Below are 21,980 nucleotides of genomic sequence, written 5' to 3'. Positions count from 1 at the left end.
TTAACAATTAAATAAAATATATGTATATGTTACTCACATTTAAATCTGGACTTTCTTAGTCATATCCATTAATACACGGATGGTATAGAGGGGAGTGGTATATATCCCTTTTTTCCTTTTAAAACACATAACATACAAAACACATCCAATAAGCCTTTAAGTTTTCAAAGAAAGCAATTTCAAAACATGATAAAACAAACGGCTATTTTTCTTAGTAAGAATAAAGATAATATATTAGTATTAAAGGCAGATAAGGGTAATACTACCGTTATCATTAATAGAACTGAATATCTAGAAAAATCTCAAAATATTCTAAGAGATGAAACGACATATAAAAAATTAAAAAAAGATCCAACGATAACAGTTCAAAATAAAAACAAAAAAATTATTGACACTTTAGTAAGAGAAGGTTTTATTGACAACGAGCAAGGTAAGAAATTAAAAACTGGTGCTGCTAATCCACCGAAGATTTATTTTCAGCCAAAAATACATAAAAATAATCGACCTTTCAGACCCATAGTATCGTTTGTGGGATCACCTCTGTACTCTCTGACAGGTTTTTTAGCATCTCTTTTAAATGGTATGTTTGTCAAGAACGACAGTTATGTCCGAAATTCATTTGAATTTGTTAATGATATAAAAAGCATTAAATTACCTAAAGATTATCAACTCATATCTTTGGACGTTATATCACTTTTTACTAACATTCCTACAGATATAGTAATTAATATAGTTAATAAGAAATGGCATCTTATAGAAAATGAAATAAAAATTCCCTTACATAGATTTGTTGAACTGTTAACATTTATTTTTGATAACAACTACTTTCAATACCAAGATGAGTTTTATCAACAGATATATGGACTGGGAATGGGTAATTGTTTATCACCGATTTGTTCTGATTTAGTTATGCAGGATTTACAGGATCAATGTATTAAAAAACTTCCTTTTCAATTGCCGTTTTTTAAACGTTATGTTGATGATATTATAACTTCAATTCCTATTAATCAAGAACAAAGTATATTAGACATATTTAATTGTTATCACCCTAAACTACAATTTACATTGGAGAAAGAAATAAACAACAGCATAGCATTCCTTGACGTGAGACTAATTAGACACAATCAATTAATAGAGACAGATTGGTATCACAAGCCGACATTCTCTGAGAGATTTCTCAATTATTCCTCCGAACATTCTTTGAAACAAAAAATTAATGTTATTAATAACCTGAAAATCAGAGCTACATCACTATCATCAATTAATTTTCATAATAAAAATTTAAAATATATCGAAAGCATGTTGATTAAAAATAATTATCCAATATCTATGATTAAAAAAATTCTTAACAAGAAAACCGTTGTAAAATCTACTAACCAAAATGATAGAGAAGTTTATTGTAAAATACCTTATATCGACTGTCTGTCAGAACAAATTAAAAACACATTTAAGGGTCATACTACAAAAAAACAGGAAAAAATAAAAATTACAACAAGGAGTCATAACACCATAAAGAGACGGTTCTTTTCAAAAACAAAATCAAAGAATAAAAAAGAACTGAAATCCGGCATAATATATAACATTCCTTGTACTCAATGTCCTAAAAGCTATGTTGGGCAGACCGGTAGATATTTAAAACAAAGATTGAATGAACATAAAAATGATCAAAGGAACTTTCTTTTGAAATCTAATCCTACCGCATTAGTAGAACACAAAATAGAGACAGGCCATAACTTCGATTTTGACAATACCACTATTTTACAAACACAATCTAATTATAAGAAAAGATTATTTGCAGAGATGATAGAAACTAAAAACAAAAATTGCGTTCATAAAAGAACAGACGTAGAAAACCTGAGTACAGCATATTTTAATATTCTTTCAAAAATTAAATAATATAACTTCAAAATAATGGTTTAAATCCAAATAATATTTTTATATGTTTTTTTTCAACTGTTCTTTATCTCCAGGTAAAATTATATTAGTATTTTACCAACTAGAATTAGTTGCTCTCTGTATACGGTCAACGTAGGTACATCTGCACTGCGTGTCTGTGAAAGGAAAAGATTTTCGTGATATTTCTCTATACATAATTGTGTTATATGTTTTTTTATGTAAGTGTGTTATGTGTTTTAAAAGGAAAAAGGGATATATACCACTCCCCTCTATACCATCCGTGTATTAATGGATATGACTAAGAAAGGCCAGATTTAAATGTGAGTAACATATACATATATTTTATTTAATTGTTAACATTAGGTAGTTTTACCAATTGTATATGTGTGGAATTCCACTGATATGTATTTTAAGTTGTTTGTTAAATTTTTGAAAAAACTTTTATTTGATTGTAATTTTTGCTCTCTTAACTTTGTAGTGTCCTGAAGATGCAAATAAATTTTGAGAAACGTCGACAAATTTAAAACAAAGGACTTCTGTTGATTTCTTTCGATCCTAATCCAATTTATAAAAAAAGAACACATTATCTATATCTAACATTTACCGTTTTTGAGAAAAAAAAATATTTAAAATTTTTGAATGAAAAAAACTGCCTGTCAAAAATGTGTATAGCCTAAACGTCAAATTTCGTGATTATCACAGCCACTGTGCCATAAAGAGGAAACATGTGACTATCTATTCCAAAAATTAAATTGTTCGAATGTCATATAATAATGGCCGCAGCTGTCATAGAATTGAGCAATTAAAAAATTATCATAAATCATTTTTTTTTTCAAATAGAAACCCACTTTTCTTATTTCGCTAGTGAAAAGGCTTTTCAATTCATTACTTTTTAACTATACATGTTCCTATACCTAAAATAAGTCGTTTTTAAGATATTTAAGATTTAGTTTTAAAGCGTATATTTTTCTTGATTTTAACCAGTAGCCTATGACTTTAAACATCAAATGATGTAAAATAATAGATCTGGCCATGTCATATTGTGAAGCTTTATTCAAAAAGCAGAATCATTTTCGGGCCAACTTTGCGCTGTTTTTTTTCGATCATACGGAATATTATTAATAATATCATTACAGTTGAGGGTTGGAACCTTTGGTGTTACACAGCAAAATAAAAACATTAAATCACCACAATACACCAAAACACTTTTACTTTTACACTGGACGCGCGTTTCGCTAACCATGTTAGCATCATCAGTAGATGATTATAAACTAAAGTACAATCTACAAGTTGAGTGTTTATATATTCACCCAGTGGGCCCCGAGTGGGCGTGGCAAAATCTAGCCAACCGAGTCAGAGCCCACTGAGCGTAACAGTTAGATTTCCGCCACTAGAGTAGTAGGAACAAAGAACTTGAAGGAATTGGACCGTTGTCTCTGTTCATACTATCTTTACATTTATTAATTCTGATGCTTTCATATGCATCTAATTGCCTGTAATTTGAGACTTGTTTAATTAATTTTAAATTATTAAGATCTATATACAATGTTCTTTATCAACAATATGTTCGGCAACGCAAGATTTATCCGGTCTACCATATCTTATCTGAGCTAAATGTTCTGTAAATCTAGTTAATATTGATCTTCTAGTTTGCCCAACATATTTCTGATTACAATCTTTACAAGAAATTTCATAAATACCCGACCTTTCCAGTGGAGGTGTTTTATCCTTTGGATTACCTAATAATTGTTGTAATTTATTATTAGCACTATACACAAGTTTATAATTGACATTCTTAAAAATTCCTTTTAGACCACGGGATAATTCTCTATCAAACGGTATCGAAAAATATTTAGACGTATCTTTCTCCACTTGAAAAGTCGAATTTTCAGAAATCATTAACCTATACCTACGTTTTTTAATTAATTTATCAACTAGTGAAGGAAAATATCCATTACACTCAGCTACATTCCTAATGTAATCTCTTTCTATTTCATATCTTTCGTTGGAAAGTGGGAAACTAAGTAATCTATGAACTAAGAAATCTATGAACGAAAAAATCTTGCGTTGCCGAACATATTGTTGATAAAGAACATTGTATAGATCTTAATAATTTAAAATTAATTAAACAAGTCTCAAATTGCAGGCAATTAGACGCATATGAAAGCATCAGAATTAATAAATGTAAAGATAGTATGAACAGAGACAACGGTCCAATTCCTTCAAGTTCTTTGTTCCTACTACTCTAGTGGCGGAAATCTAACTGTTACGCTCAGTGGGCTCTGACTCGGTTGGCTAGATTTTGCCACGCCCACTCGGTTCCCGATTGCTTTAAACCTGAACTTACCCTAAACCGAGTATGAATAACAGGGCCTTAGATTAAGATTTAAATTTATTTAAAAATTAAATTTAGAATGTTTATACAAAATATTTATTTACTAAAATATCAAAAATAATAATCTTTAAGTATTTTAATTATGATAATCTAATGTATAAAATTTTAATATAAGAAATACACCTCTCAACTTTCAACAGGAATATTTTATATATTGTCTATATCTTATATCTTCTTTTCTTTGATGGAGTCGGAGCTTCATCACTACTGCTTTCTGCAATATTATCACCTTGATTTGGCTCTTCTTCTTCACTAGGAGAGTCTTCACTTTGTTGTCTTGATCCTATAAAATTGACACAAACTAAATACATGAATCTATTTTACATGGTGATGAAAGTTAATGCCCCGAGCTAATACCAGGAAAATAGAAGACATAAATGGAAATTTGGTCAATGAAATCAAAAGGAAAGAGATCTATTAAGAGTTTTGCATATAGTTACTTCGATTTTTAAAAATAGAGAATTAAATGTCATAAAAACGATTTTTCCTACCCCATATCATTTGTATTTGTCACAATTCGGAAAGAACATATTGTAGATAACTTCTGTATAACTTTTTTTTTCTCTATCATTACGAATTTAGCTTACAAATAGCAGGGTCCGGCGTTAGCGCGTCGTAGCTCCTATAATAAATGAATTAATTTTGTATAGACGCACCCGCCGGACTCTGTATATACATAACAAATGTTTGCCAAGTATAATACACGAGCCTTCTGAGCGCGCCATTAGATCAGAATTGAGAGAGATCAGAGACACATATCAGCCCAAGTCTAGAGAAATAATTTAAAACCATTTTCAAAACTGTGGGATTTTTTTCCACCGATTTGACTCGGCTAGTAGTGTATATTAAACATGTTATTTTGTGAGTATATGGTTTTGTAATAATATACTTAAAACTATTTTAAAAGCCAAACGAATATAATTAATATAGTATATCTGCCAAGAAAAGAAAAACAAAACGAAACTATTATACACCAGAAGAAGAATAGGATGCCAATTAAACTCTTTTTAAATCTGGTAACTGTGCATATTAAGCGGAGCTTAAAGGCCGCCTGCGTGTCGTCGATCCAAAACAGAAAGTTAAAAATGTCTATTCTGATTCTGAATTCTGAAAAATTATATTCTGATTATGTACTAATTATAATATTGTCGCGACATCTGGTATTTTATTTGTACAATTTTAGCTATTTCATTACCAATATTTTTTTGTTGCGTATATATTCTGTGCTACTAGGCTGGCCGTGATCATGAGCTAAGGTCGTTGTGCAATCCGGGCGCTTAAAAAACGACGATAAGTAGTATGTAAAAGACTATGCATATATAAAACTAATTAAAATGTTCTTCTAATGTGCCTCACCACCTTCTAATGCTACGAGCCTCCCCTGTTAATTACATACCTGATTCATCTTGAGATTGCTTAGACGGTTTTACCCTAAAATCCCTTGCAACTCCTTGCCCTATATATTTCGACAGATCCACTTTAGTTTTTTTAGTAAGCTGAATTAAGTATCTACTAAGTTGTTCAATTTCATACACAATCTTCGGAATAAGTTTTGATTGTTTTAGAAATTTATTTTTCGCAGCAATGCTTTCTTTTGTTTTGCTGCTACTTTGTTTTTCATTATTGCCAATTTCTGTGGATTCGCCAATTTTTCCAATAAAGTCGTAAACATTAGGATTTAGTTCTTTACCAACTAACTTGATTAACTTTTCAAACCTAAAAAAATAAGCAATAATAAATTAAGAATAACTTTAAATAAATACTAAAAAATAATTAAAATATAAGTATCAGCTTTGTTTAGGTTAGGTTAGAGAAAAAAATAAAAACTTTTATCACCCTGTATCTAAAAAGTTAAGATGTTTAGGACATATATTCATATGAAGTTTTTTCTCTTAGAATAGGTCCAAGAATTAGCTCCTTAAATATTTGCATGTTATTAAGGAACACCCTGTATAACGTTTAACACTTTGGGCGTACCAAGGTAAAGCTTGCCAAAGCTTACCATGAGCCGTTCGGTATACAAGGAAGGTAATGTGGCTAGCAATACGCTTCAACCGAATATTATTACTTCAAGATTGTGAATTCCAAGTATTCATTTAAAACTGAGTCGGCCTAAGAAATACCCAAACTATTTTTATTTTATTAAAAATAAAAGGCTGATAACTACCGGCCGCCGCAGGATTCGAACCCACAACCTTTAGATTGGTATACGAGTGCTGTACCTCTACGCCCGCCCCCAGGCACCACGGGATATTTTTTACCTATGTCTGTTTAAGTTTCTGTTTTTTAATCTGCAATACATATTATACGTATTAAAACTTTATACTGATTTGGTCATTCTAAAGTGTAGTCTGGATTTTAACGTGTAAGACAGAGAATAATATAAATGACCGATTGACAGAGAGACAAAATCAAAAGTGGCATACAGTGTTGCCGGTTTTTGTGTGTATGTTTGTAGGAAAATTTGTGTAGAAAAAAATAAACTATTTTAAAAACTTTCATGTATACTACTGAAATGAAGATAATATATCTAAGCTAAATATAATCTATTACATCTATAGTAAAATGTAATATAATTAAGTTATAGGCTGTAGAAAACAAAACTTTAGTTTACATCAGTTGACAACCTGCCATTAAGTTTCCATTTTGCTTGATAGATTGAAAAATGCTGTTAAAAGCACTGAGTGTAGCGCTGGAAAGTGATTGCTTGAAGTAAGCACTCTTTTTTATTAATATTTTAACTTTGGTAGAAGAAAAATGTTAAAGGGACAAAAAGTGCTAACAATTCAACTAGATTTTTGAATACCTCTATAATGGTTTTGACAAATTAAAAATGACAGTTTCTCTTTACGGTAGTACTCTTTTTAATGTTAGATATTTCAATTGTTCAAGTTAACATGAGAAAGATTTTTTAAAATATAGCGCTCTACGGCCAAAGAAAATCGTCAAATTGATTTACTGCAGGTTTTTGATGTAAATAATATACTGTGTGATATAAAAGTTGCAACACCCAGTATACGGGTGCGTCTCAAAAGTAGCTCACCCCCTATAACTTCTTTATTTTTTCAGATAAAAAAAACGAGATTTGCTGACATAAATTGATGACATAAATTAGGATTAATTGACGTATTCAATTGTTTTTCGTCCCTTCCTGTTTTACAGGAAATTACTACAACTTTTGATTTTTAAATGGCACCGTCGGTATATTTTTATTTTTTACTTTATTTGATAAAAAATGATATTCTGAATAGAATGACATATCATATGTCAACTTTTGACATTTTCGTTTATAACAAAACCGTATTTTAAATTTCAATCTAGAGTGCCATGGCCGTGTTAAAAACACTAATGGCAGGTTTATACAACATAGTCATAATCATAATCACAATTTCAGTCACAATCATAAAAGTTAAAACCATTATTTTAGATACGAGCGTTTATACATCTCAGTCGTAATCATAAGCATAACTTAATAACCTGAAGTTCGTAAATTTTAACTTTTATGATTGTGATTACGACAAAAATCGAAGATCGCCTGCGCGGCGTCAATTTTTAGGGTTAGAGGACATTATTTATTTATAATTTTCATTTTAATATTTAATAATTATGATAATTTTCGTGTTTGACAAACCAAACCAAACCTGACTACTAAAATTTAAACAGAAATACACTTCTAAAATGATTATGAAATAGAAAAATAAGAAAATTAGGTTACTTTTAAACTGTATTTACATTCAAAGTTATAATTAAGAGTATGTTGTATAAACGCATATTAAAATTGTGATTGTAACTGTGCTTATGCTTAAGACTAAAATTATGATTATGATTACGACAATGTTGTATAAACCCGCCATAATTTTTAATCAAGAAGCCTTGGAAAAATAGATTTATTTAATCGTCTAATATTTTTCGTGTCTTGTCCTGGCCGCTTTAAATATGCCCAAATCGTATTTTTAGCCATATTACTTATTTTTTTCAAATGGAACAAGGGTGGCTCATGTTGGTTTTCTTTGTTCCAATATCGATAATTTTGAACATTGGGTTCATTATTTAAGGTAAGCGCGCATTCGTTAGTAAAACATATGTGTTTTAAAATTTCTCTATCCGTGTTTGCTCTTTCCATCATATCAAAACAAAACGCCTGCCGCCGTATTTCGTCCCCATCTCGTAGCTCTTGGTGCTTTTCATATTTGAAGGAATAGTATTTATGACGTTTCAAAATTCGAAACGCTGTAGTGTGATTTATTCCTATTTCATCCTCAAGTTTCCTTGTGCTGATCTTTCCATTGTTCTCTTCCACGCACAATAAAACTTCCAAGTCGGTATCATTTCTTGCATCTTCTCTTTGTTCCTGCCTTGCTTCATATCTGCAGTTATTTATTAGGGTACCTTTGGTCTCAAATCTCTGAATATACCTTGCGATTTTAGATTTTCCAGGTATCGGTCTATTCAGATATAGAGCAGCAAACATGTCAGAAGTTGACGTATGATATGTCATTCTATTCAGAATGTCATTTTCTACCAAATAAATTTAAAAAATTGAGGATACCCTTTAAAAATCAAAAGTTGTAGTCATATCCTGTGAAACAGGAAGTGACCGAAACTAATTGAATATGTCAATCAATCTTGATTTATGTCATGTACTAATATACCAAATATCGTTTTTTATCTGGAAAACTGAAAAAGTTATAATGGTGAGCCACACACGAAAAACACCCGGTATACCATAAATGTACTAAAAAATTTAATAGGTACTATTCTTGCTTTCTCTAATAATAAGAATTAATAGAAAATAACCACATTTTTTAAGATTGGAAGCTAAAAAATTCTTAAAACCAGTAATATACTTATTACCACTTACTTTCCCACTTTAGCCTACAGTGCAGTGGGATGGCGTAAAATACTTTAGTCGGGCACTTCTGACTTCTACCGTATCGAGCGTTGCTATCGGAATGTTTAAAATTAACTGAAATATAACCAAGCCTATACGAGCTTAGGTTTCATTGCCAACGTTTCTAGATATGTTTTTTTTTTCATTTATAACCTGGTTGTATCGATCTTGGAGGCTTTTGAGCTAGTTTCGTTATAACTATTTTTTCGTTATTATTTATTACAAAATTAATTTTAAATATTCTATATTCATCATCTACAAACTTGTAATAAAATAATGGCTATGGTAATCGCAAAGCAATTTCCGATGCACGTGATCAACTTTGAGGGACAAGCGATGGCGACAGCGCTGCCAGGATTTATGAGACGAATCTTAATTTAAAATTGGCAAACAATATATTTATTATATCGTTTTTTAAAGAGTTTTACGTTTTATTTTTAATTTAATAACTAATATGTTAGCGATTAATTGATTTATTTATTTTATAGCTTATTTTACTTAGTACATATTGGCAAAAACTAGTCCATTATGAAGATTATTATAATCGTTATTATAGGTTATTTATTTATTGATGTACATCTTACAACGCCATAAGTGGTAATAAAAAAGAGGGTGCTATTAATGCACAAACTAATAATAACGGAATTTAATTATAACTAACTTTGAAAATGGTATAATGTGCTTATCAATCAAACTTACATTTTTGACTGCAGTCAAGGGTAATAAAGAACCTTTATTGTCACGTTCTCGTTCTAAATAGTTTTAAAAAAACAGGGAAGCTACAAGCTCTTTGCTTCGACTGTTTAAATGCTTCGGCATATTTTCAACACACAAATTTCAAAAAATTCAATACAAAAACTCGAAAATTTAGTTCAGAAAATAACTGTTTGTGAAAGTGCAATTTAAAAAAAAAGACTATGAAAATAGACAAAAAACGAGAATTTTATATTTTTATAATTTAAATTATACAACAAAATTAAACATTTTTGCCAAAATTTCATTTAGTCAGGTTTATAGACTTTAGTGTCAATGTCGATATGATTTAGTGGTGGGCAAAACCTTTATTTTTAAATAACAGTTGAAACTGTTACTGTTATTTATATATAACAGCTTAAAATAACAGGTTCTGTTCTTTTTTGACTTTAATGTTAAACACCTAAAATATCATACGCGTTGTCCAAATTGTAGTAAAATCATAAAAATCTTCATATTTATTTCTTAATAAAAAATAATGTACTTAATGTAAATTTATAAGCAAATTAAACTCTGTTGAAAGTACATATTTCAAAATATTAATAAAAATAAATAAGTAACTGAAACATAATAACTAAGTTCTGAAACCTCGACTGAAACTTACAAAACAAACTTTAAAATGTAAATAAATATATAAAAATAAATTTGCAGACAGCAAAATAGTAAAATAAACTTGCTCAAAACGATTTTAGTAACACAAGCTTAATCAAGACAATTTTCTTTAATTCAGTTATAATTAATAATTATTTTTATTTACCATGCATTATTAATGCCAAAAAATATCCAGAAATCCGACAAAATAAAACCACTTTTAAACTATTTTACGCAAAAAAAATATGCATTAAAAATTAAGTAATTGAACGCCACCGTACACCGCGATCGACCCACACAGGCGAAAAAGCTATTATTTTCCAACACCGCTTATCTCGACCGCCGCCCGTTATGCTCGTAACAGCTGCTTATTTTATATACTGTTATTTTTAAGCTGTTGCAAGCCCATCGACCGATGCGGCAACGTTCGCCGTGACGCATTCCCCCCATGGTTGGCGAAACAACAGATTTTTCATACTAGTTGTTTTTTGGAATTGCTTCGAGCCGCATAGGGTTTCGTGGCGATGCAGAGCGCTGACTTTCTTTCACGAGCGGTCGATCTCTACATGTCGTTATTTTATATTTGTTATTTTTTAGAAGTAGCAACGGTTGTTATTTCCAAATAACTATTGTAAAATAACAGATATTTAAATATCAACCCATCAAATAAAAAAAAAACAAAATGTCTTGCGATTACATTATAAATTTATACTTACCAGACACCCTGGAAAGCAGCATGATTCTTCGACGACTTTCCCAAAAAATATTTTGTTAATGCAGAAACGGACGAGTAGAACTGTATTAAGTATTTAGTAACTGGTTCGGGGTTATAGACTTCCAATAGAATTAATGCGTTAACAATGCTTGTTAATATTTTTGTCACAAAACATAGCTGACAAGAAATGCCTTTTTCCTTTGCCCTTAAATTTTCTTCTCCTAAGGAAGAATATATTTATTGTACTATAAAAAAATCGTCTTTATTGTACTATAAAAAGATAGTTACAATTTGTGGGTGAAGTTTAGCTGTAAGCTACTCTACCACTTAACTCAAACATAAATTACATTTCCTTATATATTCAATATACTTACAATATACAATATTCAAAAAAAAATAGAAATAAATTATCCAACATGATGTTAAGAAAAAATAAAATAAAACAGATAACAATATGCATAGATTATACTATAAATTCATTATGTATCGGAGGTTAGGAAATATCGTTTTATATTGTATCTGAAGGATGTCAGTATGTCAGTGATAGATTTTTAAATTTTTCAGGTAATGCGTTATATAGTTTTACAGCATTGTATGTAAACGAATAGAAATAAATTATCCAACATGATGTTAAGAAAAAATAAAATAAAACAGATAACAATATGCATAGATTATACTATAAATTCATTATGTATCGGAGCTGAGGAAATATCGTTTTATATTGTATCTGAAGGATGTCAGTATGTCAGTGATAGATTTTTAAATTTTTCAGGTAATGCGTTATATAGTTTTACAGCATTGTATGTAAACGAGCGACTAAAAAGGGATGTTTTTGCTTTGTCATTGGAAATTTGTTTAAAAATCTTATAGGCCTTTATACTATTAAATTTCGCGATATTAACTTCATTATCAACTACTGTGGCTGAGCGAATAAACGGTGAATAAAAGAGAAACTGAAAACTTTTGTTAATTTTTAACCATTTTAATTGTTTAATATATGGCCAAATGTGGCTGTATCTATTTACCTGGCAGACAAAACGACAACAAGAATTTTGAATTTTCTGTAATTTATTGGCACTTAATTAACAAATAATATACGTTTTGAATATTAATATATTTTCTAATAGTGTATAGGGTGTCCCATTTTGGTTGAAATCATACGGTATCTCGGTTATTAGTGAATATATATTATATCATATTCCATATTTTCAAAAATATTTTTTTCGTTGAAAAACAGACTACGCCATTGTATTCTACGTAAAAAAGTTCTACAAGAATCAGTTTTCACCTTCTCGATATCATTCACAATAACGGAAATATGGGGTCTGTTCCAAATTGCAAAATTTTCGAAAAAACTCTGTAGCTCAGAAACGAAGAGGTCTATGAAAATTTTGTTTACAGTATCTTCTGTTTGACAAAAAACTGGGACAGGTTTGTACAAACCGCATCCTCCTATCTTTACTAATAACGGAGATACCGTATGATTTCAACTAAAATGGGAGACCCTGTACAAGGAGGGGAGAACACTTACTTCTTTCAACATTATTATTGCTTAATACATTTAGGATATAAAATTCGGCTTTCATATGGCCAACTATATTGTCAACGTCATCTAGTACAACCTTAATATTAGTACACAGAGACAGAACAGTTGGATTAAACCTTTCCTTTTCAATAGATACTATCTGTTCATCAGTTTCATTCATACTGTCCTGAAAAAGCAAAAACATAAGTCCCTATTTAAGAACGAAGCAGTCGTTAATACTATTAGTATTAGTACGTTAATGCAAAAGTAAATGTTATATTTATTTCCTGTCTATTCCCCCGTGTCAGAGCATATTTTGTTTGGAAAAAATCTTGACCTATCATAACAAACATAGCCGACGTGACGTCAGTTTGCGTGGTCAATTCCCAACAAAAGAATAGATCAACAAGTTACGGAAACTGTTCTCGGGAAAAAAAACTGATGGTTTTCCCTGTATATTTTTGAGATATCGATGGCTCATATACCCCATTCACCGCTAAGTCACCATACTCCATAGAGTGTAAGGATTTCTGTATCTGTATAATATTTACGGATAATAAATATCCGTAAACGATAGTTAACCTACATCTACAAAGGATGGTACTAGTGGAAGACTCCGAATGACCCTGAAAATGAAATGACCCTGAATGATGTCCCACAGGACCAGGTTTGAATAGTTTGGCAAAACTATGCTGGACCCTATCAGACATTATAGATCATCTTCCATTAGACTTATCAGAGACATAGATCTATAAGGTCGCTTCTATAACTTCCCCCTTCCATACAATCTACCAGACCTTGGAAACATATAATTCTTGGATATAACCATATATTAGAAGGTTTGGTATTGAAGGTAAAATTTAACAAAATATAGAAATGAGCTGCAATAGGTCCTTGCAAACAAGCGGCAGCACTTGCGGCCGCACTCTTGATAAAACAAAAAATGCATTACACTGACGTCTACTTATTTCGTGGATAAAGCTATGCAATATGTATATTACACAAGACTTTCTTTACGGGACTTTCACATGCCCATTTTCCTATTTATTTCTTTCTAGAACAAGCCCACCCTTCTCTCTGCATGCGCTACTGAGCATGCGCAGAACGATATTAGACGTGAATCTTAACTTGGAGCGTTTTTTAGCTGTGTTGACAACAATTACTAAAAATATGAACCATTAAAATTTTTTAATCAAGACAACTATTGTATTTATTGTATGTTATATTATTTTAATATACTTTTTAATATAAATTTTAAACAAAAATTTAATCATCTAACGATAAACTATTTTTATTTTTATTTAAAGAAGAAAACATTCGACCAATGTGTACTATCAGTCATGGCCTATGCATGCGAATCCTGGACAGTTAAAACATAAGGAAGCTGCAGGTCGCACAACGCTCAATGGAACGGACTATGCTTGGAATAATCAAAAAAGACCGTAAACTAAAGAGTGGATACAACAAAAAAACCCAAGTAATAGACGTCATCCACAGAATCAAATGCCTCAAGTGGCAATGGGCAAGATATCTCACGAGGAATTAAAAAACCTAGGAGAAGACTTAATCTGAAATGGGATTATGGCATTAGGAAATTATCAGGGATAACTTGGGTCCGCATAGCCAACAATAGACAACAATGGGCCCCACTACAAAAAGAGTATCTAAATATGTGAGGGATCAGTCAGCCACTAATATGATTGATTTTGCAATGAGACCATTTTTAAACATAAATTTCTGCATATTAAGCTTTGCAATTTCTGCACTTCCAAAATTAGAAAATATATTTTTTATACTTTTTAATTATATGTGTTTAATTAAAACATAAATTTTATTAAACTACAAAAAAGCCTAGCCTGTCCGCCGTTAGATTATTTAATATATTTAAGAGTTGAGTGTCTGATTGATACTCAGGACATTTAGCCAAAAGATATTTTGATTAGAAGTATACTTAAATAAGTATAATAGGTATAAGTAACTATCATACTTACACTCTGAGATCCCTCACAAAAAGTTGCAACTTTTTCCAAAATGTCCAGGCCTGGTCTATACCTTAAATGTAACTCAAACAATAAATTCAAAAATGCTCCGCAAACTTTATGAGATACTCTAGCTTCATAAATATGTCCTTTTAACCAATCGTATGTCTGAAACAAACTATTATTAATTACGGAAAATTACAAAAATATACTATGCTTGTACCTCTATACTTAACACGTTACTATGGTTAGGCAAAAAACCGCAAAAAACTGATATGCAGTTAAAAAGTATTAACGATAATTTCTTAATTTCTATTTCATTTGAAAGCTCGTCTTCATCAGTATCAAAAAGTTTTTTAAGAACTTCAAAAAACGGTTTCAGATGTTCTATCAATTCTACTTCCTTTTCTTTGCCACCTAAAATTATTTTAATATTATTTATACGGTATTACATAAATATACAGGGCGATTCACGGCCATGGCACGGTAGATGTTCATGGAGAATCAATTTTTGCATAAAGACACCTGCTCCATCTGTCTAAATTATTTTCAAAATTACAGTGTTGCCGTTTCATACTAAAAATGTTAGCATCTTTGTTATTTTAAATGGAACACCCGGTATATTATTATATTTTTCGAAACTACTTCCATATCTCCAAATTTTTCTACTATACTAACCTATACCAATCTCTAATAGTTTTCATAAATTAGGCATTTTCAAAAATTACAATTTGGTTTCTAGGTTAAGGAAAGTCGACATATCCAATCTGTCTAATCAACTGAGTGGATATCAAACAGGGTCAGAAAAAATAATATAATTATTTCCGACTGTTTTGACGAAGAAGAACGACTGAAATAGTTCAAATTATTGTTATCTTAAATTCAAGCGTATGTATATTTATTATTTAAAAAATCGAAATCCAGATAAAATTACTTCTCAACGATATATCATGTTCCTATACCTAAACATTCAGGTTTCTTCGGTAAAGCCATTTAAAAGATAATAATTCTATTATAAATTGTTTCTTTAAAGAAAATCGTAACCACCGAATATTAACTAAGACAAATATTCAAACTTTATAAGTATCAATTCAGAGTTTACGTGCTAAATTTCTAAAACTGTCATGGTAACGAAATTCTTGAAATAAAACTATAATAATTAATAGAATGATTAATTTTTAAATAGCTCTACTTAAGAAACCGGAAGGTTTAGGTACAGGAACATGATATATAGTTGAAAAGCAATTTTATTAGTCTTTTGATTTTTTAAATAATATACATAGGGTTGAATTTAAAATAACGAAAATTTGAGCAATTTTGTAGCAGACGGAAATAAATAATAAATTTGCTCTCCCTGTGTAATATCCAATCAGTTTATTTAGACAGATCGAATAAATCGACTTTCGTTAACTTATAACCCAAGTTTCAATTTAAAAATGTTTAATTCATGATTTTACCAATGCTGATTCACGATCATGGTTTTGTCAATTTTGTAGAATGTAGAATGTTTAGGAGTTAATCACCGCGACCTTACAGATCTATTGAGTGTTCCCTTTTTTTGAGTTATAACGAGTTATAACTCATCATACAGTCTCAGGGCTTTAACAAAAGCCAGTATCTGAGACTGCTCCACAGAGGCGAGCTCTCCATCCTCGACATCAGCCGTACCAAGTTCATGGCACGAATGGTCGTCGTCTCGGTGCACTCAGTGATAAGGTGTTCTGGTGATTCTCCATTTTCCCCACAGAATCTGCATTCGCCGTTATTTCTCAGCTTCAGCCTACTGCGGTGTTCGTTGGAGGAGACAGTGTCCTGTTAGAAACCCTGTGACAATACGAAGCTCGTTTTTACTTAAGTCAAGGAACACCGTTGATTTTTCTCGGTCGTAAGTTCTGAGGAACTTTTTCGAGTGTCTTAGACCTTTTCGAGTGTCTTAGACATCCATTCCAAGTTACGGATGGAGTCTTCCCAGATTCTTCAGTTCCGCTTTAGGTTGGTTCCCGTTTGGAAAACAGAACGGTTCTGGTCCAGTTAGTGGAGTGTTCGCTCCTTTTCTAGCTAGATCATTTGCTTTTCTATTGCCTTCTTCTATCCCTTGGTGAGCAGGCACCCAGAGTAGGAAGCCTTTATTTTCTTTGCCTAATTTGTTGAGCTTCTCAAGACATTTCTTTGACGAACTTCGAATTAATGGTTACTGAGTTAATCGCGTTTAGTGCTGCTTGACTATCGGATAGGATGGCAATTTCCTGTTTTCGATAGTTCCTATCTAAGATAAATTGTACGCATCTTTCGATAGCGCAAATTTCTGCCTGAAGGATACTGGGGTAGGTGCCCATTGGAGTATTTAGTTTTCGGCCCAAATACTCCTATCCCTGTCCCTGCCTTGGTTTTGGAAGCATCAGTATACTACGTTATGGTATGGCCTTTTATATGCTGAGTAAGCGTTTCTTTCTTCCAATCCTTTTTATTACTCAATACTATAGTGTGGTGTTTCTTAAAGTTGTAAATTCTTGGTGTGTCATCCACTGGGAGGTGGAGAAGTGGAATTTTCTTTTTGAAGGTGTTCCAAGCCCCTGACCTGAAAATTCTCCCAGTATTGTTTCCGTCAATAACCATTCTAATCATTGGTCGCATTGGCCACGACAATGTGCAGTGGTGTTAAGTCTAGAATGACCTCCATTGCTGCTGTTGGATGCAGATACATGCCAGTCTCTGTACTTTGCACAGGTTTTGCCTTGCTGTACGTTGCTCTAGTTTTGTGTACCAAACAACTGCTCCATAGGTAATCATGGGTCTTACTATTATGGTATACATCCAGCGCAAAATGTTAAGGGCGCAGCGCCGCTTATTTCCCCCAGCCTTCTGCATATCATGAGAGCCTTTGTGCTAGTAATTTGTGCTTTTTGCTAGTAATGTAACTTATGATCCAGGGTTATTCCCAGATATTTCACTTCCTGTTCAGTATTTCCTTTCCATCTAGGTGTCAATTTTGTCAATTTTACACATGTTTTACTTTTTATCTCAAAATCTATTAGAGATATAGTATAATAGAAAATTATGAGGTATGAAAGTAGTTTCCAAAGATGTAAAAATATACTTACTGGGTGTTCCATTTAAAATAAGAAACATGTTACCACTTCTCATATGATGCGGCAACACTGTAATGGTGAAAATATTTTAGAAAGATGGAATAGATGCCTTTATGTAAAAATCCAAATTTTCAAAAAAACTCACCGGTTCTCCATAAACGTCTAACGTGCCATCTCCGTGAATCATCGTGAATACAATTATATATGGTATTAATGGTATATAATCTGTCAAATGATAGAAATCTGACAGCGATATGTAGTTATTGTCGGTCACTTTAATACAAAGACAATTGCGTTTTCTGTCAATTTTTGGATATCATCTTTCAAAATCGTATCATCTCTCGTCGGACAGACTTAACATTACATTATTTATTTATATTTTTCTTACCAACTTCAGTGAAAAAATCTACAACTCTTCCTTTATACTGATTACTAATTAACAAAATAATACTATGAAAACATTCGATAGCCCAGATCGCCGATGTACAGTCAAAATCTACATAATCGTTGAATCTAGAAATACAAACAGTAGTATAGTAGTTTTTATATTTGAAAGAAAACTACTTCAAAATGTCTTACCTTAAAATAACTCTATCGTAGATTGTTTTACACAGGGAAGAAACATATCGAAAAATCAATTGTTTGTTACGATTATTTAATTTATGACTTTTTAATTTGTTAATTAGAAATATAGCTGCTTGGATAAAATGCCTATGAATGTTTGTTTTCGTTTTAATCATGTTAACTTGATTCACTGTTCCCCAAGAAACTGAGGACCTTAAAATAATTTATAAATTATCATTTATAATAAAAGTAGTTTATTAATTAATATCAAAACGGCAATAATCGGAATACACCATTAAATAGAAAGATTAAGATATGTATAAAGGTATAAAAAGTATCAGCACAACTAGTAATACTGCCAGTAATCTTCTTCTTCTTCTTCCTTCTTCATACTAGGCGAATCGCCTGTTTGGTTTCGTCGTCTCTACCGGTCAGACTGACAAGTTGTCGCTCCATCGTTTTCGTGGACGTCCTAAGCTTCTGCGACCTAGCGGTGATTTGTCGCGTGCAACTCTCACTATCCTTCTGTTGTCCATTCTGCTGATATGCTCGTTCCATTCTTCCTTTCTGTTGAGTACCCACTCATTTACATTTTCCACCTTGCACGCTCCTCTTATGCTTTCATTTCTCTCCCTGTCCAGAAGCGTCTTTCCAGTTATTCTGCGTAGTACTCTCATTTCGGTTGTTTCTAGTAGTTGTTTAGTTTTCGCTGTATCAGGTCGAGTTTCTGCAGTGTATGTCATTATTGGTCGTACCGTTGCCTTGTAAATTCTCGCTTTAGTCCTCCACCTCAATGTTTTTATTTCGCCATGTATCATTCAGGCATCCTGCTATTCTGGTTGCCTTCGTTGTCCGTTCTCGCACCTCCGCTTCTTCAGTAATATTAATAGAAATTAATTCTCTAGTTAGATACTAGTAAGTTCCAATATTATTTATGTTTTTAATCTAAGAACGATCACAGGCTGCACTAGTGATGCTACTCATAATAATCTCACTGTAATTCAAGTGTTGAAATAATGTGTATCCAGATTGATATACTTTGCATAAATCAATTGTAAAATAATCAAATAATAATAATAATAGAAAAGCACACAACTCGCGTAATTCAAACAAATATGACAATGATTTAAGTGACGCCACTTTTACCTATACGCCATACATTTCTAATGTATGACAAGTCAATATATGATAAGTAATGACTAAAGAATATAAGAACATGTAACGCCCATATACGGGCTGCAGCAGAATTTGTGACCTTAGACGCCATTCTTTTGATGGCAACGAATGAGTCATCAGCTGGTCAACAGCGACAATTTTAGCGATTTTTAATAGTTTGTGTGTAGTGAACTTTGTATAAACTTTATTACAATGGTGATTAGTTGTTCAGCTTTCAAGTGTAAAAGCAGCAGAGATAAGAAAGAGCCAGGAGTTCCGTTTCATAGGTAAATAAACAGTCTGTTCCACCTTTTTAGCGTTTTCTTAGTTTTTTTTATTGAATTCGATAATTATTTTTCTGATATTATATGTACTTGATGTGTGCTATACGTCGATAGTAGTTTTGTACCTTTTGTCGACATTTTAATACATTTTTTTCGTAATTAATTAGTATGATACCACCGTATACACCATAGCCGTAGTCAAAACATTTATCAAAAAATAGAAATATCTCTTCAAACAGCTAGGTTAAGAAAAATATGTGCCACGGCACTGTTTAGTGACATCAAATTTGCTCTCGGGTGTTATTTGTCCTTGTATTCTTTATCTTTAGTCATTGCTATACGTATATTTTACTGCTGTCATAGTTTTTTTTTTATTTCAATAGAATTCACATATAACTGGTTCGCTACTTGCGTCTAGCCGTACCCATGCCGTACCGTGCAACTTCAACCCACAGGTCCGATGGCGGTTGAAGTCTCCCGGTCATTTTCCAATGATACCCGCCAAATTTAAATCGTGGGTTATTTTCTTGTCTTCTATTATAAACTTGTAACTTTCGAGAGTATAAGTTCTTAAGTAATAGTAGCATAATTTAACCTAAATTTCAAAAACGTACAAATTATAATAATATATCCTAACCTAACCAACAGTTATACAAAATCGATTGGGTATTTCGAGTGCAATCTATAAACAAAAAAAAACTTACACCAAAGACTAACCAACGCAATCAAAATACACCTACGGCGTATTTTGATCGCTGTTACCAACAACTCTAAATAAATATAATAAAAAGAGCTTTAAAAAATAAAAACAGCTGTAAAAAAAATAAAAAAAGCTCTGCCTCTGTCGGCGCGGTGATCGATCCATCGTCCCGTTGCTCCCGAATCGGCAGCCTCAACCACGGAGCTACACGCTACTTTCGAAACTAGACTCTATTGAAGCATTACTTTCTTCTCCCGTTCCAATACGCATGCGCCGGACCTGTGGGTTGAGGTTGAAGAGTTGCACGGTACGGCTAGACGCAAATCTAGTTCGCTCTGGTGTATGTTGTGAAGTCACTTATATTGTAAAGTATGATCTAGGAACGCACCAGGCAATCTAGTCAATTTTTTTTGGGGAAAGTTTTGGGATAGTTCTGATTTAATTTGTTCTTTATGTTTTTTTGGGTCGTTGAATCCGAATTTGATGAAATGATAATAAAAAAAACATACTAGATTTTAATAATAAATTAAGAGTTTTGGAATACAAAAACAAGGTATTTGGAGACAACCAAAAACGCTAATTTCCAACTGGCTGTTGAGCGCGAACAAGTTCTTCAGAGAAAAAAAATTAATTAACAAAAATATAGGAAATTAAATTTAATTTTGAATAGAAAGATTATTTAAGAAAAGTTAATATTTTTAAAGTTATAAACAAAAAACCGCAAAAATCCAGTCTTTTCATTTTTCTTCATGTTCCGTCAGGAAATTTTGTTAGCAAACCTCAGATTCGAAATAAGCACCCCCAAAAACATGATAAATAGAAGAAAATTAGATTTATCCCAAAAATTTCCTCCAAAAGGCTTTTTTAAGTACGATATTACTAGATTAAGGTGTATGTGCTTTGTGGTAATATTTAACCCCAATGTCATATTATAAATATTTAATAATGTTGCGAGCCGGTGTGGACTCGACCTAACCTCACAATATGGCCCGCCCTCGGATGACCTTAACATCGCATAGACACCGCAATGATTCATTCGTTCGAGAAGAATCGAGACCCACTAGAATGGACTAGTACATACGAGAACATTCGAAAACCTTCTCTATGCGCCTAACGATCTATGGACTATTCTAGATTTCTTTTGCTGTAGGTATAAAAGCCGGCGGCAGTGGCCTAGAGAGGGCAGTTATAAATATACAGTTGACGCGCTAAAATTCAAAATAAATTCTTAGTTATAAATCGTTTGTAAATAGTTCTATAAGTCTTTTATCGTTATTGTTTTTGTTAATTAGTGTTAAATAAATAGTGTTTAAATAAATTGTGACTTTCTGTCCACACAGAACCGACGAAAAACGTAACAATTGGTGTCAAGTGTGGCGTGTGTGATAGACAAGAAAAATAAAAAGACTGACCATGGCTCTGAAAAAATTGTTGAAAGACTTG

At 31.8% G+C, this 21,980-nt stretch overlaps 2 protein-coding genes across 2 annotated transcripts in view; both read right to left on the bottom strand.

The window, feature by feature from the left end:
- The window catches only part of LOC115889533 (protein Wnt-11b-1-like), a 369,661-nt gene that overhangs the window by 119,433 nt on the left and 228,248 nt on the right, over positions 1–21,980 (bottom strand). The window lies entirely within an intron of this gene.
- The window catches only part of LOC115889526 (Fanconi anemia group I protein), a 47,931-nt gene continuing 30,325 nt past the window's right edge, over positions 4,375–21,980 (bottom strand). Inside the window, exons 13-20 of the mRNA XM_030909555.1 lie at positions 18,414–18,611; positions 18,223–18,347; positions 14,969–15,162; positions 14,758–14,913; positions 12,773–12,953; positions 11,243–11,462; positions 5,688–6,007; positions 4,375–4,574 (exon numbers count right to left, since the gene is read on the bottom strand). Of these exons, the coding sequence (XP_030765415.1) occupies positions 4,450–4,574; positions 5,688–6,007; positions 11,243–11,462; positions 12,773–12,953; positions 14,758–14,913; positions 14,969–15,162; positions 18,223–18,347; positions 18,414–18,611 (1,519 nt within the window). The 3' untranslated portion in view covers positions 4,375–4,449. The remainder of the gene's footprint in view (positions 4,575–5,687; positions 6,008–11,242; positions 11,463–12,772; positions 12,954–14,757; positions 14,914–14,968; positions 15,163–18,222; positions 18,348–18,413; positions 18,612–21,980) is intronic.

The sequence above is a fragment of the Sitophilus oryzae genome, unplaced genomic scaffold (genome assembly GCF_002938485.1).
Source record: "Sitophilus oryzae breed Bouriz unplaced genomic scaffold, Soryzae_2.0 scaffold_815_pilon_pilon, whole genome shotgun sequence".
Classification (NCBI taxonomy): Eukaryota; Metazoa; Arthropoda; class Insecta; order Coleoptera; family Curculionidae; genus Sitophilus; species Sitophilus oryzae.
The sequence above is the reverse complement of the archived record's forward strand: the minus strand, read 5'-3'. Positions and strand labels throughout refer to the sequence as shown.